Source organism: Protobothrops mucrosquamatus, unplaced genomic scaffold (assembly GCF_001527695.2).
Source record: "Protobothrops mucrosquamatus isolate PMUCROS unplaced genomic scaffold, P.Mucros_1.0 scaffold3662, whole genome shotgun sequence".
NCBI lineage: Eukaryota > Metazoa > Chordata > Lepidosauria > Squamata > Viperidae > Protobothrops > Protobothrops mucrosquamatus.
The window spans coordinates 22,678-47,551 of record NW_015389621.1 but is presented as its reverse complement, the minus strand read 5'-3'; the positions used below and the strand labels follow the sequence as shown (position 1 = coordinate 47,551).

The following is a 24,874-nucleotide window of genomic DNA, read 5'->3' as shown; positions in this document are numbered from 1 at the left end:
CTCTCTCTACAAATGGCGGAGGACGCTTGGAGCTGCAGGAGAAGGCTCAAAAGTGTCCCCAAAACATCTCGCTCCATCGCCCCCCTATCGCCCCCTTTTCGTTCCATCGCCCCCACGCCGCCCCTTTTCGTTCCATCGCCCCCCTGAAAAATGAAATCGCCCCCTGGGGGGCGGTACCGCCCAGGTTAAGAACCACTGTTTTAAATGATCAGTTATTTTTTTAAATTCATGGTTTATACTGAGTGCTGTTTTGTTGCAGATGTTTTTTTAAAGTGTAATGTTTACCAAGTTTCTTGATAGAGAATGGAACATTTGCCCAGGGCTTTCACGTGGAAGAGGTACCATTAATATTAACAAATAGAGTCAGCTGCAAGCATGGATGGGGCACTAGAAAGTTGCCCACGTGATATTTTTTTCTCCTATATGGAAATACATTATTCCATTCCTTCATTTATTACTTGCATACCTCTACTTTCCTATTTTACTACCAACTGGAAAATAGTCTGCAGTTGCTTATTCATGGGTTTGAGAATAGATGGGGATTTCCATTCCAAATATTATATGAGAAACCATTCTTCAAGACCTGTGGCCTCTAGAGGATAGAATTCAATCAGGCGCAGTAGAATATAGATGAAATGAAAATCACAACCCTATGTTTTATGCATGCAAAACACACCTTATGTCCTAGCACTATGACAAAGTCAAGTGCAAAAATTCCTGGGAGGCCGTTTGAGGGCAAATTACAGATATTTTTAAATAAAGAAAATAAACAGATGGAGAGGTGCTGGAAATATCTTATGAAGCCTTGTTATATTTGGGCAGACGTTTTCCACTACTATAGCCAACAGCTTTGTACAGCTTTGAGATTAGTTAGCGATTACAATTGCTACTTCATACATTTACAGTTTACTTTACACACCTTTTTCATTTTGGCAAATATTCACATTTTTCAATAAAAATACCAAATTTTATGCATAGTGAAAGAAATCTTATCTTGCAGTGTTCTATATTCAAAAAGCTATATAGATTATTCTTTAAAATATATTTAAATTACAGTATTTTTGTGTTTTCTTACATTTTAGAAATGTGCAGCAAAAATGTTCTGCAAGAATATGGAAAAAAAGAATATGAATTGCTCCAACCAAGAATTGTAGATGATAAAGCAAATACAGATTTATGTGATCAACACACTCAAGAAAAATTGAACATTTACAGCCTGTAAATATACCAGGATTAGATTATTTGAGATGCCCAACTGACAATAGTTCACAAGAAGAACAAAGATAAATTCAAGTTGGGACATAGTAAATGAAATGACTTATTATATTTCTTGAAACATCTGAAAAATAGTCATCCTTGGTTTCTTCATGAAAAAACAGTAAAATATATCAAGAACTTAAGAAAAAATGCTATCTGTAAACAAATTCTGAACTTTCTTAAACTTTAATAGTTTGAACAGTATTAAACATCACAGGAACAGTTCATCAGTTTAGATCTCAGGAAATTGAATGGACTAGCTTCATCCTTCCTTGAAAATATATGATTAATTAATAGTGGAAGTATTTTAGTGGAAGAAAACAAGAATATATTAAGTACAACATGATAATGTTGAAGATTATGGAAACTAGGAACTTTTCTTGTGAGTATAGGCTTTGCTTCTTCCTGGTACTATATGTTATACATCTGTTTGTGAAAGAATTTGCTGCTGCTATGTATATTTCTAAAAATTCTTTGGAAGTTGCAGTACTTCTAACAGTGATACTAAACTTAAGCCATTATAAAAATATTTTTGAAACAGTTTTGAAAGTCTACCTGAAATGTATATTAAATATGATTTTTTTTAGTTCCACAAGCTTGTCCATATTTAACATATACCACAAGTTCTAAAAATATCCAGGTTTAGGTGTTACCTCCCCAGAATGATGATCTTCCTCCCCCTTTGCTAATATGGTCCTAATAATATTGTCTTCTCTTCAGGTATTCGGGAGCAGGTTGTCTTTTTCTAACCATGATGCCAACATGATAAAACATGCATTGGGATGTTACCATGCAAGCGTTATGCTTTTGTAGTTGCATTGCCATATTGCCCACAATTACGTAACTTGAGTTTGCATCATATCACAATCCACTTTTGTCACTTTTTCCCTACTTGCACATGCTTTTGTCTGCATAAGAGAAGATGTATTGGCTTCCTAAGAATCAATATTCTCATAATGGCTGAATGAGCCAATTCTGCAGGAAAGCTAGCAGCACCTAAAATACAATCTTAATGAGGGCCTTAATCAGTGATACTATAGGGAGTTAATAGAAAATGAATTTCTCCTAAGAGACAAATATATTGCACCAATTGCTATGGATATATTAATGCTTGGCTACCTAAAGTATTGTATAAATTTAAGGACAGCTGCCAGAATTCCTTTAAAAATGAACATTTAAATTCTTGTGTATGCTATCCTGAATAAACTTGAAAAAAAGTGCTTTACAGATTGCTGTTTTGATCAGATTTCCAATTCGATTTTACCTTTTTAAAATGTAGAAAAGCTATTTGAGATTTAAAGTGCTACAGATTGTTCCTGATATTGAATCATTTTAATGTTTTAAAACATCACCTATTCTAGGATAATAAACAGATAGTCAAGGTTTTCATACACACACACACACACACACACACACACATCTATAAATGGCTTGTTTAAAAGTAAAAATTCATTTATTTCACATTTTCAGATGTGTCCTATTCTATATACTTGCAATTGTAAAATATATTGTTAATTTTCCCTAATCCAAGTTACACTGAAAACATTTTTAATCCATAACTCTCAAGTATTTGGAAGTGAAGAGTATGACATAAAGCAATATTATAAAAAAATTAATAATTTATATCATGCTTTATGGGAGTTTTAAAGCCTAAATTAAATTACGTTTGGTGAAGTGCACTGATAGACTACATTTGCACTTAATAACACATCTTTTCATGTCCATATCCGCTCTTCCTAGAAACAGGAAAAATATGGGGAGCTTCTGGAAGTGTTTTTTAAAAATATATTGGTTAAACTAGGGACTTAGCTTGTTTCTGGAACAAGTCAGGACTCCTTAATTGCACTGAATATTAAACTAGCTATGAGGATGATGTCTGCAGTTTGTTAGCCATACCTGATTGAAGAAGAGCCAGTTTATTATGCATCTTGATAAGCCTTAACTGAGTTTAGCATGTTATGTACATGACCTTTTATATCCCAGGCAAAAACCTAAGCAACAGCCCCTTAAAAAAATAACATGGAATAATCCACATAAAGGTGATTTGGAAATGACTAAGTGTGCTATAATGCATCATACCACATAACAGCAATTCTAAACAAGTTAGGGAAAGTATATACAGCATAGTTCTTGAATTCTTTCCAAGTACTATAGCAGTGACAAAAAGAGGTATCTGTTTATTTTTTTATGTAACATAGTAATTCATAGCATCAGTACCTGGGGTACAGGATGAAGGGATTAGATGCACCATTCCCTCTCCCTTTTCCCATAAGGAAGCATTGGGGATTTTTTGCTAGAATTATTTTCTTTGTAAATTCCATGCCAGATTTGGCCCATTTTTGGACATCATCTTTATTTGGCTGGAATCTCTTATTATAGCAAATTTGTCCCCATTCTCTTTAGTTGTTTTGAGAGTCATCCTGCTGACAGAGTTCTGATTTCCTTAACGTAATCTTTCCAACATTTTGTTGGGATGAAAGAAGTCAAAACAGAGATTATAAATACAATCTGAACAGATACTGAACAGTTACATACTAGGATACTATCATAAGAGAGTTTCATCTGGTAACTATGTTGCCGAAAATGGAAGGGAACTGTGCTGATCTTGCTAGGTTTTTGTAATTTTTTTTATGATGACTTGAACACTCATATGTTAAATAACTACCCTATTCAGGAATTGTTCTGTTTTGGCATATTTGTAAATCTGATGTGCACAATCTGAAGTTTTTACTCTATTGCTTGTTTTCTTGTATTAATCACAAAGTGTCATAAGTTATATGCCAGTAGTAATGTTTAATCAAGATATGAGTCTGAAAGTAGAGAAACTATATCTTCTGCACATTGTGTATATTTATGTACAATATATATAATTATGCAGGTTTATTTTCATATAAGTGGAGAAGTGTACAAGATTGTAGATTTTCCTTGATACCTTTTATCCAGTTTGAGGAGATTGAGGAAACTACTCCCACATATTGATATGTTATAAATATTAGGGATTAAATTACTTAGATATCACTAATTTTCTCACTGCTCAGTTACATACCCAGATAAACTATACATTATTCTGAAAATAACCATGTTGCTCATAATTCATTCAAAATAGAATGAAACTGTGCTTTGTGATATATGGAACAAAAAGCAGCTTTATAAATCATAAAAATGCAAGAATTTTATTATAAATAAGCTGCAAATAAAAGTGTAATAAAATATAAATCCATAACAATATTAGCACTATATCTCTTGCTACTTAAAGGTTTAAGGTGATATATGAAATAAATAGGTAAAGTTATAACTGCCTGTGCCCTGTTTCTAACAACATACTTTCTAATAAAACAATGTTGCTGTTGTCAATGTAGGGCTGATATAACCATGATGATAAATAGACCATCAGTAGATCTTGGTCAGCAGTATGAGCAATTTCTTCCACAATGGTGTGCTTGAGTTTTAGTTCCTGTGAATACATATCTAAGAACTTGAGGGAGATATCATCTGAAAAAGAAATAAAAAGAAATGGTCCTGTATTGTCTTTCATATCCTATTTTTGTGACACATTTCTCAGCATCCTGCAACATAGTCCTTGCATAAAATTTGGCTGATCTTGGAATCTAAAGTAGATCAGACATGATTAGCACTTGAATCTTATTACTGCCAAGAAAACAGTATGCCTATGAATTTACTAAACATTCACCTCAATACATAACAATTTAGTTTAAAACCTTACAATATTAATTACTGAATAGAAAAACTGTAAATTCTGAAATTTTGTGCAAGGTTTTATACAACTGATAATTTTGGTTTAAACTGTAGGATACATCTATTTCAATTTACAATATAGAATCTTGAAAATGGCAGTTATTAGATGAAATATGCTCCCAACAGAACTAAAGTTCAACCAATCTGAATACATTTATTTACTCATCAGAGTTCAGCAAGGCATTTAACCTTGTCACAGTGACTAGGTTAATTGGGCTATTAGATAATTAAGAAGGGGAAGCCCAAGAAGAAGGTAAGAGTGAAAAGGAGATGAATAAAGTTGGTAAGTCCTACAAAGCACAATTAAAGGAACTGGATTTATTCTCTTTGGCGTCTGAAGTAAGACAAGAACAAACAGGTGGAACCTTAACACACAGAGAGAAATGACAAATTTCCTGATTGTGAGAGCTTTAGAACTGGAATAGTTTGTTTTGCAAAGCTGTGTGTGCTCCATCACTGGAGGCTTTCAAGAATTGAACTGTCATTTATCTGGAATGGTCTAAGAATTCCTGCATGGGGTAATAGGCTGAACTAGATCAGGAGTCCCCAATCTGTGGGTCGCAGCACACTACCGGTTCGTGGCCTATTTGTAACCAGGCCGTGTGAATGGCTGGCTAGTGTGTGTGCACAGCCTTACTCAGGCAAGTTTGCGGGCGCTCGTGGCCCCACTCGTGTGAGGGTTGCAGGTGCTCAGAATCTCGCGCAAGTGTTATGGGCGCTCACGGCCCCACTCACATGAACACTTGGGACCTCACTTGCATGAGCGCTCAGGGCCTCACTTGTGCGAGTGTCACAAGCACTCGGGCCTCATGCGAGTCACAGGTGCTCTTGGCCCCACTCGCACGAGCAACGGATGCACGTGCACACACATCTGCCCCTCCCACAAAACCATCTTCTCTTCCCCCCCTCCAGGCCGCCAACCTGGAAAAGTTAGGGAACTCTGGACTAGATGTCCTCCAAGATCTCTTCCAACTCTATGATGATATAATAAAACTGAAAAAAGTGAAGACAGCAAAATGAATAAAGTATAGAACATTTTCCCTAATGAAAGGATTAGAATGTTTCAGATTCTTTAGCTTGCAATAAGGCAACTGAGAGGGAGAAGAGGGATATAAAACTGCAAATGTAAACAAGTTGGTAAGGAAATGCAACCAAAAATCATCCAATGAAGCTAACCAGGAAGAGATTTGGACATTTGTTTTTTACATGTGACTAAAGAGATCTGATAAATTTATGAAGGACAGGTTTCAAGGGCTACTGACTCATTGTTATCATTTTCAAATAAACTCAACAAAAAGACAGATTTACTTACAGAAATAGGAAACAGGCCATGTGTGAAATAATGGTGCCTTGGGTTCTCCTGCATGATGGTATGTTTCTAGATCACAGACCCCTTTAGTTGTTGAACACAGTTTTTCCATTTTCTCATGTATTTTAGCCTAGCAAAATTGAGAACAAGTAAGACTCAACATTTTAGAAGCTAAAGTTCAGTAAACATTTTGAGCCAAATTGCTTGAACACTAATTTTAGCAGCTAAGAAATTTTGAAGAGGGTCACAGACAAGGTAAGCAATAGTGATAAAGCATGTTTCTCTAAGGATCTTTTTAACAGCCACAACTAAACATGGTTTAAAAATGTTGTTTGGCACCCGAGTTAATATGCATAGTACAGATTCATTTAAAATCTGGCTTATATGCTTTACGTCTTTATGTTTTCATGTTAAAGGTTGCTATCTTGATTAGGCTTGATAAAATAATTAAAAGAGAATATGACAATTTGCTGCAGATATGCTTCTGTTGACTAGTCAGTAGAGAAATGCTTCTCAGCAGATTCTTGTAAGAAGTACCAAATTTTTAAAAGTCTCAAGTAGTTCTGTACAGCACTGCTCCAGTTCCATGTTATAATTAAGTGACAGTCTTTCATGGTCAGAGGGATCCTCATGTTCTATCTCCAATTTGCTGTCTTTAAACCTAATAAATAATTTAAAAAATCATTTAGTATTTAAGAAAAATGCTTTTACTATCTCTCATCTTACTGTCTAATTCTAACAGAGAATCATCTTTCTTTAACATAATCTCTTTAAACTTCTGAGTGCATCACATGACCATGTTTTTTTTTAAAAAATCCAGTTTAAATGAAATAAAAATGAGTTTTGCACAAAGAATATTGATAAATTAGTTCAATGTACTTACTGTGTAGCATTTTTGATGTTCACAATCTTGGTAGCAATAGAAAATCCATTATCATTCAAGGTTTCCCATTTCATCATTAGGTTGTGCCAATCTGCTGCATTATCTTTAATTTTTCTTGCACTTATGGACAATACAGGTGTCCTAGGAGTAGTGGTACTAGCTTATTAAAACACAAAATTAAAATAATTTAAATCACAATAACTCACTCAGTTGGCTTTATTACTAGTATTTCTATTTTTAAAAGATCTACTTCTAAGATCTTTTAAAGATCTTGAATTATTTAAATTTTAAAGATCTAATCTTTCCTGTCACATATGGACCACGCTACCTGAAGTATGTGTCAACAGAAAACAGGTTTATATGTTGTCTGGACAAAATAAATATGCAAAACCTGGAAGAAGCAGATAACATTTTCCACATTAGGCATGTTTTCTGTCACATCCTGGTCTTTTCCTTGTGCCCAGATGTAGACCATAAATCTGGTTTACAAAAGCACAATTGGTCCATTTACATAAGCAAACAACTCATACAACAATTTAATGTGCTAACTGGTTCCCACAACTTAATACAAAAGGGTGGCTCCTACCACTGGTTGAGCTACAAACTAAAAATATTTTTAAAACTCTCCTGAGTTCTGTTCTTGGGGATTTAAGGAGATATCCACTCAGATTTCTCCGCAACGATATGGTATTTCTGGTGGTTTTCTAACCAAATTTCTATGCCCGGTCTTGCTTTGGGTTTTCAGTTACCACATTAAATTGTTGTATGAATTGTTTGCTTATGTAAACGGACCAATTGTGCTTTTGTAAACCAGATTTATAGTCTACATCTGGGCACAAGGGAAAGACCAGGATGTGACAGGATGTGCCGCCTACCTAGACAAGCACAACCCACTCCACTGTATTTAAGTCAGTGTTTCTCAGCCTTGACAATTTTAAGGCATGTGGACTTCAACTCCCAGAATTCCACAGCCAGCAATGCTGGCTGTGGAATTCTGGGAGTTGAAGTCCACATGCCTTAAAATTGTCAAGGTTGAGAAACACTGATTTAAGTTTTGCCTCGCACGCTGTGAAGAACCCATCCTAAGAATCTCCAACGCTGGATCTTTCCCGCGCGTTCAGTCCACTGACCTCGTACCACAAAGACAGACCGAAAGGGTCGCCTGACTAGATTTTCTTTCTTTTCAGCGGGTTTCAATCCGCGTCAACAGAGGCGCGCAGAAACATCGCCGCCCGGCCCCTAGTTACTCCATTCACCCGCTTCCCCCCCCCATTAAACAGAAAGCCCTCCCCGCTCAAAAAACATGACGTCCTTAGCCGCGGCCCAGCGAAGAAGTGAGAAAGCCTCCCCGCCGCCACCTGCCCCACTCAGAAAACTCACCAGCCATCTCCCTCCTCGCCTGCGCGGCCAGCGACCCTCATCCTAAATCCCTCCTCTCGGAAGTGCGCTCACGTCCGGCCCCGCCTGGCTAAGATGCTCCTCGTCGGCCGTGAGCGCTGGCGCTGGGTTTGTTTTCCCAGCGTAGCCAGGCCTGGGAGGGAGCGGCTACCGCTTCCCTGTCGATCATGAGGGGCTCCGGGTCCTACTGAGGTAGGGAGCTTGCGGCCTAGTCAGGCGAGGCGGGCGGGGAGCGCTGGGTCTCCAAGGGCCGTGTTGCTAAGGTCTGGGGGCTGATGTCTCGAAAGAATTGCTGCCTGGCTCTGCTCTCTTTAGTGGCGGAGGAGAGAGGGGCGAGTTGCCAGTCTTCTTCCCTCTCCCTTAACTTCTGAAGAAAGAGATGCTGGGGCGGAACTAGCTGGTGCAAATCTGGTTCCCCTTTAAATGGCTTGTATGCTTGCTGTGGTCGCTGACAGTCATCTGCACTTGCACAAAAGAATGAAATTGGGTTAGCTCTCTGTTAGAGACTTGGCATTAAAAAACGCGTGGAAGCGGATTCTGCCAGCTGTAACTAGAACTAAACGATGTTTTGCTGCCCTATTCTGGAAATGCCTCTCCAAAGCACCCCTCAGGTGCTGGTGAAAATTGGGGGTTCAACACTTTTTGGTTTCAGAAAGGTGTCCATTGAATTGATGGATTTCCCCTCCATTTTAGCTCCTGCCTTTCAAAACCATCTGTTTCAAAACCATCTGCCTTTCAAAATCATCTGTTTCAAAACCATCTGCCTTTCAAAATCATCTGTTAACTATGTTTACTAATACATTATTGTCTCCTTGTAGACCATTTCCCACTGACCTAAAGTTCTGGAAGGATATGTAGCTCACTGCCCCACTAAGATCTTGCATTCCACATTTTGTGAAAAATCTGTACAACCAAAGTACTGAAGTGAATGGAGTTAAAAGTGAATGGAGAGGAGCTAAATTATTGAAAAGTTTGTTGACAATGGTTCCTTTTTTATATAAGTTGTGGTCCTACATTTTTAATAACATTGCATTCTTAAGTATAAAAAAACTCCAATATATGAAAATTAAAACTCTTGTTTTGCACACAATTTGTGTATCTCTTTAGAGCTGTCCTGTAGAGCTGTCCTATTTCCTTGTGAATAGGTATTGAAATTTCATCAGTTATTAAAGTTTTCAGGGAAAATTACAGTTGTGGGCCTTCTTGCTCCTGAGCACTCTGGCAAATTATTAAGGAGAGGTACACGTAAATATTTTAGATCCATTGAATAAACTATCTACTTTGGAGGAAGTTGAAAGGAAAATCTGCTAAAAAGAAATATTGTACTATAGAGGAACTGGACTTAGAAGATCAGCCCTTTTTCTCAGCCCTAGGAAGGAGGCAATGGCAAGCTAGTTTTGAAAAAAAACTTTGTCAGAAAAAATGCAGGAACTTTAGCAGGCAGTCTCTGAATTGGACAAAATTTAACGGAAGAAAAAATAAGTTACCTTACTTGAAACTATATAAAGTAGCTCTGTTAATTACTGTATATCCTTTTAAATTCATCTGTTTTTCTAATGATAAGAAACCCTGAAATACATTTAATTCCTAAACCAGAAGAGGAATAAACTGTTTATTAAATCTTACAATCCATATTGCATGAGGTGACTGTCAAATGAAAATGCATTATATTAGCATGCAAATATGTACAGTGAGATATGCTGCCTTTTTACTTTCATATTTTTATAATGGATATTCAAAATATACACATACATACATGTATGTATGTATGTATGTATGTATGTATGTATGTATGTATGTATGTATAAAATGAGGTTCATCAATGTTCTGGAGTTCTCCAAAAAGTTTCATTTCCAATATTGATAGTTTTGCACATCTCTAGAATTCTATTATATGGATTCTACAAACAGAGGTATCTTTTTCTATTTCCTCTCACTGCAAGCCACCGACAATGAAATATTTTAACTAAACATTCACATTGTTCTTTGGGGGTAGAATTGATAACTCTGGTAGTTTCTTAAATAAACAGAATGGCTCATTTGGTACACAACTCATTAAATGTTCCATCTTTGTAATGGGGCAACAGTTTGGACAATTCTGCACAAATATGTGCAGTTTTGTGCAGAAGAAATATGTTTAAATATATGTAAATAAGTTTATCTCAGCTCATACTTTTCTTTCATTGTGCTTCTGAGGTGAAATTCAGAAAACTTCTGCTTCTGTTTTCAATTATTTTCAGTTTGGCATTACATTTGAATTCTAAACTGTGAAGGAATCCACTATCATAATAATTATAACTAATCCAATGTGCCTGACATAATAATTAAATGTGAAAGATTCTTGTCTTCTCCCTAGGATTGTGCCAGAGGAGACGAAAAGACTGATCAGCTTAAGGTTCATTCACATAACGCTGAACAATATTTAAGTTGAACAACTTTATATAACCCAGATTATATAGTTAATAAGGTTAACATTATACCCAAAAGCCAAATTTTAAAACCATAATGGATAGTTTAATATATTTTACTCAGCAATAGTATGGTATGTCTGATGTATGAATAAAGAAACAAAGACAAATTAAACAATTATAACTTTGAATCATCTCAGGCATAAATTCTCTTAGATTAAAAATAAACAAGGTAGATACCTTAGTACTGTATATACCTATACTACAGAAAGAAAAAATTTGGAATTGGATCTAAAACATTTATGTGATGACTTAAAAATCTACATTTTAATTGGAAGGAGTATTCTATTTGTTGTTTATTGTGGCTGAATTTTAGAGACCTTTGCTCTTAAAAAAATGCTTTTTCATGGACTATAAGACTATATATGAAATGTATCTTTTCTAGTCTATAGGTAGTGCACTGTGTTTACTATGGCATCAGTGATCCCATCATTTATCTTCAAGGAGTTTTGCCCCTTGTACTACCTTCTCAATGCCATTCCTACAAAAATCCAAAAAGGATTTCGTTCCATTGTGGTTTACTTGACTGCACTTGACACTAATGAGGACTACATAGCTGTTGGCAGCAGTATTGGCATGCTGTATTTGTACTGCAGGCATTTGAATCAGATGAAAAAATACAATTTTGAGGTAAGACCATATTTTAATATTGTCATAGCTCTGTTTTTTAGGATATTTGGTTAACTTAGCATCTCAAAAATACAGTAGCTAAATACACAAGGTTCAAAATTCTTTTAACTAATTTTAACAAGATTAAAAATATTTATTTTGTAGTTATTGTACTCATTCTCTTTTTAGGAACTTGTATTTGATTTACATCCTAAAAAATACTTAAGGCAAACATATTTTTTACTGTATAAATTTACGTTTTCATTCATAAGCTATACTGTTCATCACTATCACTTCATTTATGTACCATTTTTCTCATAAGCAATTGTTTCCAAAGTAAATGACAGAAATGGAATATATGCTGTACAGGTAGTCTTCAACTTACAACAGTTTGTTTAGTGACTGTTCAAAGTTACAACAGCACTGAAAAATGTGAGTTATGACCATTTTTCACAGTTATGGTCTTTGCAGCATCCCCATGATAATGTGATCAAAATTCAGATACTTGGTAGCTGGTTCATATTTATGACGGTTGCATGTCCGGTGGTCACATGATCCCCTTTTGCGACCTTCCAACATGCAAAGTCAGTGGGAAAGCCAGATTCACTTAACTACCATGTTGCTAACTTGTCAGCTGCAGTGATTTACTTAACAACTATGACAAGAAAAGTCATAAAATGGGGTAAAACTCACTTAACAACAGAAATTGTGGGCTCCATTGTCATAAGTCGAGGACTACCTATATTTGGCTCAGCCAAGGAGGATGATTTGGGGATAGGTGAATTTTATTTGTCCTCTTGTCGTGGATATGTGATATAGTGAGGGCCGAATCTTCCAGTGGTATTACCATTTTTGAGAGCACTGGGAATGTTAAAATGATTCTTTAGTATATCAAGATTAATACATGTTCTGTGATTCTTTAAAACTCTGTAGCATTTGCTACCTGGAAAACTAATGCTCCCAGAAAATTGTACTTGCTCTTTAAGTGGAAAACTAATTCAGATGGTTTTCATGATTGCTTTATTGTTATGCTGAGTATCTATAGCTATTTGCTACATAGCTGAGGACAGTGAAGTACATTGAAAACAGCTGGGAGAGTGGCTGTGTTCATATACAAGTTGGAAACAATCTCTTCCCCCAATGAAGAAGCATTTTTTCTTCTACTGCATCATACCTTTGTAGTGTTGTCCCCAATTTGGGTCTGCGCCTGGTGCCAAAACCGCTGAAGAACACCAGACATGAGGTGCAGGTTTTGTTTCCTTTTATTGAAGCGCTTCAGCAAAAGGGGTCCCAGCCAGCAAAATGTCAGAACCCAGAACAAAGGATTAAGAGAGCTTTATACAATTTCACTAAAGCAGAAGGTGGGACAAGGCAAAATATATAAGAAATGTCATCTAATAAACATTTTAGTAATGAGCTAACAAATAGTTCTTTTGATCTCTAGCCATCCTTATTTCTTAGACTTGTCTAATGAATGCTCCAGGAGTTATCTAATACATATTCTATTTGATCCAGGCCATCCCTATTTCTAACTTCTAACTGAGGTATGCAGGATGTCTAACTTTTTGGTACTGTTTATCAGTTCTCTAACCACTGAGAATGGATACAAGTGTTATACGTGCATATTCTCTGTGAATAAATACTCTTTGTTCTTGCCAGACAGACTCCACAAATATAGGCTTCCCAGTTTGTGTATGCCAGTGATGGCAAACCTTTTAGAGACCGAGTGCCCAAAAACTGGCCCCGCCCCTGCTCCACCTCCCTGCTCCGCCCCGCTCTGCCCCCCCATTCCCCGCCCCGCCTGCCCACAGGACCACTCACCGCCTCCAGGGCCCGCCGCAGATCGCCCAGGCAGCCCAGCAGCGCTATGGCAGCCACACCCTCTGCCTGCGTCCTGCAGCATCAAATGCATGATGGGGTGTGAGGGCAGAGTCTTGTCTACGCTGCCTAGCTGCCATGTCCTTGGCTGCGCTGCTCCATGTGGGCCACACTCGAGGGCGACTCTCCTTCAGGGGGGCTGTTGGAGAGGAGGGGGTCAGGGGAGGAAGGCTGGGGCAACGGCACATGTGCCCACGAAAGGGCTCCAAGTGCCGCCTCTGGCACCTGTGCCATAGGTTCGCCACCACTGGTGTATGCCATAGCCTTGCTTTGTTTTAGCAGACAGCCCATCAGTAGAGTACAGGATTTCTCATAATGGGAGACTAAAATCTTCAGTAGCATTAATACATTTTTAAGACACATTTTTTTTAAAGCCACCCAACTTTTCAGTGACAGGGTGATAGATATAGATATAGATATATAGAGTCTGTGTCTATGAGAGTGAGAGAGAGAGAGAGCGAACTAAAGAACTAGAACAGTAGAGAATAGAAGATAATCATCCTATGGGAACGTGGGAACAGATATAAGAGCCCCCTTGCAAAGGGATTCCCACAATCTGTTGTAGCCTAAAGCAGGGGTCCCTAACCCTCAGTCCATGGACCAGCATTGGGCCGCAGCATGCCAGAAACTGGGCCGCGTAAACAAGTAAAGCCCCATCCACAGGATGCAGAAAAACCTCTCTCCACAGAACTGGTCCCTGGTGACCAAAAGGTTGGGGGGCCACTGGCCTAAAGCTCAGGAAAAGAGCCAGATCTTCAAGGTTCATTTAAAGGACAGCTGCTGTTTGAATCTTTGAAAGACTCAAGACAGGCTTCTTGGATTCCATCAGATGACATTGTTTAATAGATGGGACCTGGAGCCAACCAACTCTGCTCTATTGTATAAGATGGGAAGAAATAGCTGGAGAGAGATATCCCTCAAAGAACTAAACCTTAAATCTCTCTCCTCTTATCAACAGTGACTGGTACTGGCCAGGGGGAAAATAAGATAATTATCATAACACTTGGGTCTCCCACTCCTAAATTCTTGGTTGCTGTGGAAGGATACCATGAAAAATCTAGGGTAGTTGCAAGTGTGATTAGTGCTGTCTCAGTGATATGCTTTAAACTAACTGAAAAGAGTCCAGATAATTTATTTCCTCCAGATCTTTTAGAAGCTGCAGCCAACCACTTTTCCAACAACACTCTTCCAGAATGGGAAGATTGGAGACAGCAAAAATTGTCCAGATTGTTGGGCCCAGCAATGTTCTTTTGAGGAGGAGGTGTACCCCTGGCTTCTCTAAATATAATTTATGAATATTAGTGTCTTCAAAAAGCTTATAAATCATAATTACTGAGCAAGTTCATAAAAAAGGAAATGTTTGCTTGTAAAACTGTATGAAGATTTAAAAGTTAAAACCAGCACCTTCAATTTAGTCCAGATAACAGTTTGCAACAAAAGCAATCCTTTCATTGTGGTATAATATGTTCACGATTCTGTTAAATAAAAACAAATAGTAGTAGCAGCAAGATACCGTAAAATCTTTGTCAACATTCAGCAGTAACACTTTTCAGATTTTTTAATATTATAACTAATGCAATTGTTCATCTATAGGGTGTTAAAAAATAAATCTGCTGCAGAAATGGAGACGGGCCTTAAAATAAATTCATAACTAACTAAACAAACCTCTTAGGACCAGCAATATAATGCCTAAAATTGCTGTACAATTTGTAGATATTTTTATCCATAATCTTCTCACTCTCACCCAAACGAAGATGTGTGACAAAATCTCTGAGTCACTAACATGATGACAGCGTCCAGTTTTTATACTTCTAGTTTCATACCTCTTACTTAAATCAAGCTATTCACTTGTCAGATCTACATTTTGAGATTCACTTTTTAATTCTTTCTTTTTACATAGATAGTATTAAACTGCCTTCAGGTCCTGATTTAAAAACAGTATCTTCTGACCTAAACAAGTAAAGTTTATTTCTTCATTTTATAATCATTATTTTGTTTTTGTTTTATTAGGGGAAGAATGAATCCATTACCATCGTGAAACTCTTAAACTGCTTTGATGATCTTGTTGCAGTGGGAACAGTTTCAGGCAAGATTGCTATTTTTCAGCTTGTTTCTTCATTACCTGGGAGAAACAAACAAGTAAGGACCATATGTGAAATTTTTGCTAGTCAAGACTTATTCCAATTAAGTGTGTAATTCCTTAATTATGACATCTAAAAAAATCTATTTAGTGATTTCAAATACAATAGGTTTTTGCAGTGCTTTTTTTCTATAAAAAAAAAAAGGTGCTGGAACTCACACACGTCATACAACCTGCTTTGCCTACCCTATAAGGTTCCATCCAAAAAAGGTGCCGGAACTCCATTCTGGGCGTTTTATGAGAATAAAATCCCTGGGTTTTTGAGTTTTCTCTCCTCTCCCCTCTTTCCTCTCCTCTCTCCTCCCTTTCCTTCCTTTCTCTATTAGAATATTCAGTGAACTTTCATGTATATGTTAAAACAAAATAGTCAAAGTGCGAAATACCAAGTTGTAAACTAGACTAATGAATCAATCCAATATATATTTCCTCTTTTTTCCCTTCAATCTTTTTTATACAGTGTATTGATACATGATGTCTTTATTTGCAGCTTCGGAGATTTAATGTGTCTGGTTTTCACAAAAGTAGCATTACAGCCTTGGCATGGAGTGCTAATGGAATGAAGTTATTTTCTGGGGATGACCGAGGGAAAATAGTTTATTCTGCTTTGGATTTAGATCAGGTAAATAGCTATTGTGACTAAAACATTATTTTGCAAAATTTGAATCCTGGAATATAGATTCCTGCTGGATCAGATCAAGGATGCATGTAGTCCAGCAACATCTTTCCTCACAGTGGCCACCCAACTGCCTCTGGGGAGCCATCAAGTAGGACATCTATTATTGAGAGACATTTTTTTTAACTTGAATAGTGTCTGATAGTGGTTCTGAGAAGCCATGCATCTCCTGACTAATAGGATAATGAGTAGTAAGTGGATATTGTTAACTTGTGGGCAGGAGGGAACATTTGGTCATTTTCAAGATGGTGACAGATGAATTATGTGAGTTGGATTCCAGTGGGTGCCAATCATATTGAAATCTGGTTATCTAACAGAGGATTCTGTATCCATGTTCTGTCTTTCTAGGGTCTTTGCAATTCCAGTTTGATATTGGAAGAACCATCTTCAATTGTACAGTTAGACTATAGCCAGAAAGTGTTGTTGATCTCCACTTTACAACGAACTGCACTTTTTTATACTGAAGAAAAATCTGTCAAACAAGTGGGAACTCAACCCAGAAAAACGTAATTATCAAATTTTGGTTTGAAGGAAAGTCTGCATTTAAAACTCACAGTGATAAGATTTGAACTCTTGAGTGGTCAAATAGTTTTCTTGAAAAATATTTAAAATTGTTATTTTTAAAAGGTGCATGATTTCAACTACTATTTGTATTTAAAATGGTGTGCTTAACTGAAAATATAAGATACTTTTAATTGTCATGAATTAGAATATGTCATTAGCCTATTGGGGCTGATGAGCACATTTGAAATTTCAAAAATATATTGTGCTACTCTTACAGAATGGTTACTGGGGAACTTATTAATTCACAAATTAATAGATGTTACCACTTATAAAACTCTATAAACCAGAATAATCCTTCTTTTCCCCCTTCTTGTATATTGAACTGAACTGAATTTGGCAAAGTGAACTTTTTAAAAAACTTTCTATGAATGTTTATGGAATGCATTGAAGGATGATCCATATTTTGGAGAATGACACTTTGCTTCACAATATGCTAGATTTTTTATAACAATAATTTGTTTTACGTAAAAAGTCAGTACATTGATACCAAAAGCAACACACTGAAAGTCTAATTAGTCCTTAGTATCCTGAGTTATATACATCCACATTTGGTTTTTATATTATTATCTTTAAACTAGATTAAAATCTTTTTGCCTTCTTTTTCTAGTCCTCCTTCCCAACTGGGGAAATAGTCATTATCTGTATCTGAATAATTCAAAGCAGTGGTTTCATTCTTTCCTAAAAATATTCTCATGATGGAGTTGCCAGTTTTCCTACAACACATTATACTCTTGACCATGGGAGCAACATTTAAAAGGGTAAAGGGGACTGTAGGAAAGTAGAAATAAAATATTTGGGGGGGGGGTGTTGTATAAAAATCAAGCCCTGAATACAAGCCCTGTACTTCATTTTCATGTCTTGCATAAGACTTACTGCAGTAATTTGTACAAACAGTAACATATAACCCAAGAATCGTTACTTGATGGTAGCTGTTTGCAAACCTTTTGTCAGTTTAACTTTGGAGATTAACTATATCCAGCATTGATTGTTTCTTCCCCATTCCCAATATGTTATCTGAACTGATCATTGTTTTGCTTTTACATTTTAGTACAGGCAGATTTGGTGCCTGTTTTATTCCTGGGCTGTGCAAGCAAAGTGACCTAATGCTCTTTGCTGCGAGGCCTGGGATTCGCCTTTGGAAATCAGATGTTCATGGGACGGTTCAAGCCACATATCTTTTGAAAGATGTATTTGCTGCTGGAATGAAGCCTTTTGAATTATATCCCCGAGCGGATTCCTTTAACAAGAGCAGCTGTAATTTTCCAGAAAGACAGTTTGGACTCATTTCCTGCTTTTCCCAAGAAGGATGGGTATTGAGCTGGAATGAATATAGCATTTATGTGTTAGATACAGTAAACCAGGTAAGAAAGCCAAGTCAGAATGCAACGAATTTGTAATTAGTTTCTGAGATAGTTATATAATAGAAAGGAATAGTGTGAAAAATGTTTTGTGCAAAGATTTTGGCATGTGATTTACTGGAGGTTTTTTTATAACTTGATTTGAAGGAATGGATTGCACTGGGCTGTAGTATGTAAGGTGCATATGATTCTCAAACTAATTTTTGTAACTCTTAGAAATTAATACACAATTTGCAATTACTGTATTTCCCCTAGACAATTAGATTATAAGCCTTTTTAAGACTTAATATAGGGAGAGAATTTTCTGAATTATCTCTGACTTTTTAAATCTTTGTACCCCCTCAGAATATATATTTTGTGCGTTTTCCCCAGGATTATGTTCCATGTATCCAATGAAGTGAATGCAATACATGGAAATTGAAAACAGATTAAAGGTGGCAGTCTATGAGGCACCACATACTACTATGTGATCTGCTGCTGCCACAGATTTTTTTTAATAGTTCATACACTTGGGAATGTATATGAAATCTCTTATTTTGGGAGGATACCAGAACTCGCAATTAAAAGGAAATATATTTATTTTTGAAATAAAAAAAGACCGTAACAAATTTAGTGAATTTCAGAAAATGTTTATCAGTTCCAAGTACGCAGATCTATATACAGGTAATCCTGGATTTAAAAAAACAACCATTTGTTCAGTGACCATTTGAAATTACAATGGTGCTGAATGAAGGGATTTCCAACCTATGCCCAAAGTTACATGTGATTGTGTCCTGGGGACTTGACAACCCATTTGCACTTACGATGGATTGCCAAGTACTCTGTGATCATAGGATTGCTATTTGCAGTCTTCCCTGCTGTCTTTCCCAGAAGGTCAGTAGGGAAGCTGACAGGTAGAGTCGCAAACCACTGCTGTCTATCTTGTTCCTGGAGCTTGGTTTCTTGAAAGTACAGGTAGTCCTCTAGTTACGAATGTAATGGAGCCTGCCCATTCTATTCATAACTCGAGAATTTGTGGGAGTGACTCTCGTACCTTGAACGAGATCACGCCCTGCTTTTGCCCACACATTCACTAATCGAATATGTGGGCGAATGCGTGGTTTGCTAAGTGCACATGAGGTATCTCAGGGTGGGGAAGGCCATGGGCCTAGTGATGAAACAGGTCCCCAAGGCTTCCCCGACCTACTAAGATACCTCATGCTTCCCCCCCTCTTCCTACTGTGCAGGACTCACCTTGCAAAAATCTGTCTCCTCTGCCACTGTTTCTTTTTCTTTGAGGGAGAGTAGAGTTGGCTTGGAAATGCTTTTCGCACTGATAATGGAAGTCCCTGGATGCCATAATATCGCGCAAGTTCAAACACCCATTCTCTGCAAAAGAGATCATGGCCCCCGGAAGTTTCCATTCTCTGGGGGGGGAAGTGTTTGCTTCGTTTGCATGCTTGTGGGATGAAGCGCGGAATTGGTGTCGGCCAGGCACAGGAACCAATACCGTCCGTAGCCCAGGTGCGCTGCTCGCTCATATGCGCAGGCCTTAGTTTGAGGGCAGGAAGGAAGCCTTCAATTGAGCGCTGGGGAGGGGGAATCATAGCCACTCAGGTGTGTTCCCTCAAGCAAGTGATGGTGTGGATGATTATATACCATTGATTTCCAAAAAATCACTGTATAAAAAAAAGTAAAAATTCTGAAATAGGAACTGTATTCTTAATGTAGTCCTATCATTTTTTTCACTTTCTTTGTTTTCACAGACCATGATTGGCAGTTTGGAAGGATGTGGTGATATAGTATCTGTGTCCTGTACTGAAAATGAGATATTCCTTTTAAAGGGAGACAGAGATATCATTAGAATCTCAAACAGGCCTGAAGGACTGGTGTCAATAGGTTTGCGTATTAAGTAGTATATATAGTATATATAAAATGATTGTGTCCTGAACATTCTTGTTCTTGTATTCTTTCATTAAATTATTTTTATTAAAATATGTCTAACTCTCTCTGTGACATAGATATGGACGGGGTACATACAAAAGAATGAAAAATTTAAAATAACTATAATATAAAAACTATATTGAAACAACACAAGCTATATTCAGTAAAACAGCTCAAAAATAATCATTTCTTAAACCTAATATCAAATGCCAGAGGCAAGGGGCATGCATAAATCTCCGTATGTACCTTATTATTAGGAAACAATTCTTCATTAACTATTGTTGCAGGTGTCTAAAAATGGAGATCACTGCAAGAGACAACACTATTATTGCCAGGAACTCTCCACTATTTATTTGATTTTCTCAGTAGTCAAATGACTTAGTCATTGGCACAAAGGAGAAAGCCTTTCTTACACTAAAACATGAATAGATTTTATTTTATTTTTTATATGGCTACCAATCTCATTGCAACTATTCCTTGATAATGTTGCCAGATCATATTAAATGTCACTAACAATTAGTTTTGGTGAAGGTAGAACAGTTTTAAGAAAATAAAGATTTTAACCTGATCTTTATATGAGATGTTATGACACTAGAAAGAGTTTGCCTACTGTTCATATTATATTAGTTCTTAGGTCTTACCTTTTTCTCTAGTCAATTTTTCATTACTATCATCATCATTGTAGGAAAAACATCAGATATTATGTAAATAATATAAATGATTCTCTTAGATCCAATATCCTTTTTTCGGCAATAGCTAGGTGGATATTTCTAGGAAATGTATAAGTAATGTACTTTCCTTCATATTTGTTTACATCTATTGCTGTTAACATGACTAGCAAAGTTGTGAAAGATTAATTTAGCCTTTTTAAAAGCACATCTTACAATAATGGAAACAGCAGAATCTATGAATAAACTATATATGTTGTTGAAGAAGTACTCATTTGAGGAAGGTGATGTCTCTAGCCACTCATTTTACACTAATTGTATTTTATAAATCATTCCTGTGTTTTCTTGTTCCTGTAAATCAGGGGTAGTCAACCTTGGCTCTTTTATGACTCGTGGACTTCAACTCCCAGAATTCCTGAGCCAGCTGTGCTGGCTCAGGAATTCTGGGAGTTGAAGTCCACGAGTCATAAAAGAGCCAAGGTTGACTACCCCTGCTGTAAATTGTCATCTAATATTTATCAATTTGTCACATTTCAGATATAAATTCACAAGCTTGGACCAGCTTGGAGTCCAATGTGAGCCCAAAATTAGAGAGGCCGCATTCAGTAATTGCTTCAGTCTCATGTGATCCCTCTCCAGAAGCAAACCCCAAATCAAGTAACTTCTCTTCACCCCAAACACCTAGTGACAAAAATGGCTTTGTAGGAAGAGCTGACCAGGAAGTAGCATTGATAGCCCAGAAAATTCGCTCACAGAGCTTTGATGGATTAGGAGACTTGAACACTGACCCAAGAAGAAGAGGCTACTCTGTAGTCAGTGAGTCAAGAAGCAGGAGCAGCTCTATGAATTCTGTGGACAGTGGCTCCAGTTCCTTGACCAATGGGGATCAAACATCATCAGAAACACAGAGAGTGGATCCACAAATTTCACAAAGGTTGAGCCTGATCAGCTCAGAAGATTTCAACCAGGAACTGATTATAAAACCAATCAAAGTGAAAAAGAAGAAAAAGAAAAAGCCAGGTAAATGCTTAGTGAGAAAAACTAATTACATTCTTAATTTTTCCCCCTTTTGTATGTAGCCTGTAAAATTCCACTCGGATCTAATAGAATGTTACAGGATTAATGAGTTATAAAATTAACACTAATTTTTACCATTGTTAATCAACATATCTCAGAATGAATTAGTTTATACATTTGTTATCATTAAGATAAGAGTTTTACCCAGTACCTTTGCTTTTTGGATCATGGCATATGGTGGTCAGGCTATTTTGATTCAGATTACACTTGTCATTTACACAGGTAATTCTGTCTTAATTGGATAGTAAATTTTACCCCTGATTGGATTCCTGGCTTTAGCTAGCTTTCAGTATCTCTTGGTCCAAGGACCTGCACAACTGAGTCAATATGTTTTTAAAGCAGAAGGATGAAATATGATGTTCCAATTTCAAATGTGGAATCAAGTATTGGATTTTATGTTTTATTCCTGGTGTTGGGAATGATTATAGCAGAAAACAGCCTTTCTATAGCAGTTCAGATATTCCAAAATGCTGCTTCTAATCCTAAAGCAGTCTTGGGTAGGTAGATTAATGATGTTGCTATTTTATAGTGCAGAGGAGGGCATGGAACAAGGTGAGACAAATTTCCTACTTAATTTATGGCAAAAGAAAGTGCTTTTCTGATTCAGGGCTCTGTTTCTTAGGTACCACAATATTTTAGTTACGTTTGTGCTAAAGTTGCAATTGGGAGTATCATGTTTAGTGACAAAATGTGTTTTCTCTTTATAAAAGAACTCAGGTTTAATTTCCAGCATCTTCAGCTAAATAAGCTTTAAAAAAAACAGAGTTGAAGAAGACTTTCTTGCCTGAAATCTTCAGTAGCATTTCTACTTTAGAGTGACCATAAAATACTTCATGACATCCAGTTCAGTGCCTTCCAGATTTATGAGATCACAACACCTAGTATTCCTATCCAGGGTAGCAGTTGTATACTCAGAGGGCACCACACTAAAGAAAATGTATTTCTGTTATTGCTAGCGTTCATGTAGGCAGTTTAAGTCTACGGGCTCACTTAGGGTAAAGTCAGAATGAAGTATAATTTCAAATTTTTAATTTTTATTTGTGGTGTTTGGCTCTTAATAAACTTCTCCTTTCCTTCCTTTAACTTATCTTACCTCTCCACCTTTTCCAACTACATTTGAATTTAGAAAATGGCACCAGGAGAAATCCTACCTCTCTAGGAAGCACACCATCTTATGAACAGCAAGCCTTCGCTGATAGTCTTCAGATTCTAAATGTGAAATCATGCTCCATTAGTTCTAGCCTCCAAGGCAGCACCACAGACTGTTTAAGCATCTGTTCTGTGTTCAGTATGGATACACAAAATGATACTGAAGCATTCAGTGTCCTTCAGTCTCTGGAGTCGATAGTTGCTCTAACACCTGATGGCAGCCAGGAGGCACTAGAACTGCTAAAACTTTCTAATTGTAAGAATGAAGAAGATTCGTCACCTGTTACGAATTCCTGCTTGCTTCTTGTGGAAAACAAAATGGGTAGTGATGATAGTGAACACAACCGGAACCTCCTGTCTGAAAAAATAGAAACCGGCCCAAAACGGATATCGCCAGATGAAGAGCATTTTCCTCTTCTATGTAAAACAAAGTGCACTTTAAATGAATTACATCTGCTGGATACTTCGGCTTCCCTAGAAGAGACCAACTCTGCAAAAGGGATATCTGTAAATAGGAACACTACTTTTTACACTGATGAATTGTTTGTTCGGAGTGAAGTTGCTCAGGTAATGGAGCAGCAACCATCTTTACGATCCAGAGTCCCTGGAAATCCTCCTGAGCATTATCCTGCTGTTTCTGAAAAAGAAATAAATCCTCAAGAGAGGATGCTACCTGGACAGGATTTCAAAGGCATCATCACTGAACATGGCAGTGGATGGATGAGTAACTCTCACAGTGCTAGAGCTGAGAGAGATGCATCAAGTGATGAAGAGGACATCTATGGGCATGGCTTGATTTGTTCATCTTCTGAGACAAATGTGACAGAAATGGGAGCTTGCCATCTTCCGCGGGATAAAGTCAGGTCAAATGTTGAGAAAGAGATGCTTTCAAAATCTGATCAGGTATGTTTTGGGGAATACCATTGTGATATGTCTGTCTAACCCGACTGCAAAACACCTGCATTCACATTACCCTTTCCTTGTTGTTGCTGAACACCCTTCCACATTGTTCTCTAAAGAGTCCTGCAGCCACGAGCATTGCTTTTGAAAAGAACCTGAAATATTTCAGGAGAAATAGGAAAGCCTTTCTTTATGAATTGTGTTTTTAAAGTACAATGAATGATTATATTATTTACATCTTTTCGTTCAGAGGGCTTTTTTTTTTCAGCTGACAGGCACATTTGAAGTGTTGAAAGCATGCAGTGAAAGACCCATTTTTACTAGAAGGCAATCTGGAAACGCGCCTTATATCCCCTCCAGAGTTATTCTTGCCTTTTTTCTGAGTAGGGGGGCACACATCCAAATGAAGTTCTATGCTGCAGACATTCATTATTTTATTTTTCAAGAATCCTAGAGAGAACAAACTTTCTTGGAAATGATGATACTGGAGGCTGATGCTTTACTTTGCACCAGTTGCGGCCTTTTCTAGACCGGGATGCCTTGCGCACAGTCACTCATGCTCTTGTCACCTCCCGCCTGGACTACTGTAATGCTCTCTACATGGGGCTCCCCTTGAGGAGCACTCGGAGGCTCCAGTTGGTCCAGAATGCGGCCGCGCGGGCGGTGATGGGAGCAACTCGTCGCTCCCATGTAACGCCGCTGCTGCGCGAGCTGCACTGGCTGCCTGTGGCCTTCCGGGTGCGCTTCAAGGTGTTGATTATCATCTTCAAAGCGCACCATGGCATTGGACCTGGTTACCTCCGAGACCGCCTTCTGCCACAGATTGCCTCCCACCGGCCGATACGCTCCCACAGAGAGGGCCTCC

General features: G+C 37.4%; 2 protein-coding genes and 1 long non-coding RNA gene across 3 annotated transcripts in view; 2 read left to right on the top strand and 1 right to left on the bottom strand.

Annotated features, from left to right (window-relative positions):
* Window positions 1–2,489, top strand: part of LOC107298017 — a 6,519-nt gene extending 4,030 nt beyond the window's left edge. The window contains exon 3 of the long non-coding RNA XR_001549143.1: window positions 1,083–2,489. This is a non-coding gene — a long non-coding RNA (uncharacterized LOC107298017). The remainder of the gene's footprint in view (window positions 1–1,082) is intronic.
* A 1,543-nt stretch (window positions 2,490–4,032) lies between these two features.
* On the bottom strand, window positions 4,033–8,684 carry CINP (cyclin dependent kinase 2 interacting protein). The gene is made up of 5 exons (XM_015827378.1): window positions 8,586–8,684; window positions 7,206–7,365; window positions 6,860–6,983; window positions 6,326–6,452; window positions 4,033–4,749 (listed from the first exon to the last, which is right to left on the bottom strand). The coding sequence occupies exons 1-5, from the start codon at window positions 8,590–8,592 to the stop codon at window positions 4,547–4,549; spliced, it is 621 nt and encodes a 206-aa protein (XP_015682864.1). The 5' UTR covers window positions 8,593–8,684; the 3' UTR covers window positions 4,033–4,546.
* A 2,792-nt stretch (window positions 8,685–11,476) lies between these two features.
* TECPR2 (tectonin beta-propeller repeat containing 2) overlaps window positions 11,477–24,874 on the top strand; it is a 34,993-nt gene continuing 21,595 nt past the window's right edge. The window contains exons 1-8 of the mRNA XM_029286431.1: window positions 11,477–11,700; window positions 15,568–15,696; window positions 16,185–16,316; window positions 16,719–16,876; window positions 17,983–18,295; window positions 20,038–20,170; window positions 21,421–21,903; window positions 23,087–24,012. Of these exons, the coding sequence (XP_029142264.1) occupies window positions 11,482–11,700; window positions 15,568–15,696; window positions 16,185–16,316; window positions 16,719–16,876; window positions 17,983–18,295; window positions 20,038–20,170; window positions 21,421–21,903; window positions 23,087–24,012 (2,493 nt within the window). The 5' untranslated portion in view covers window positions 11,477–11,481. The remainder of the gene's footprint in view (window positions 11,701–15,567; window positions 15,697–16,184; window positions 16,317–16,718; window positions 16,877–17,982; window positions 18,296–20,037; window positions 20,171–21,420; window positions 21,904–23,086; window positions 24,013–24,874) is intronic.

Coding starts and splice junctions, on each gene's coding strand:
- CINP (XM_015827378.1), bottom strand. Junction 6,453..6,859: donor TTGAGACTTTTAAAAATTTG/GTACTTCTTACA, acceptor CAATTTTGCTAG/GCTAAAATACATGAGAAAAT. Junction 4,750..6,325: donor ATGGCCTGTTTCCTATTTCT/GTAAGTAAATCT, acceptor TTTCTTTTTCAG/ATGATATCTCCCTCAAGTTC.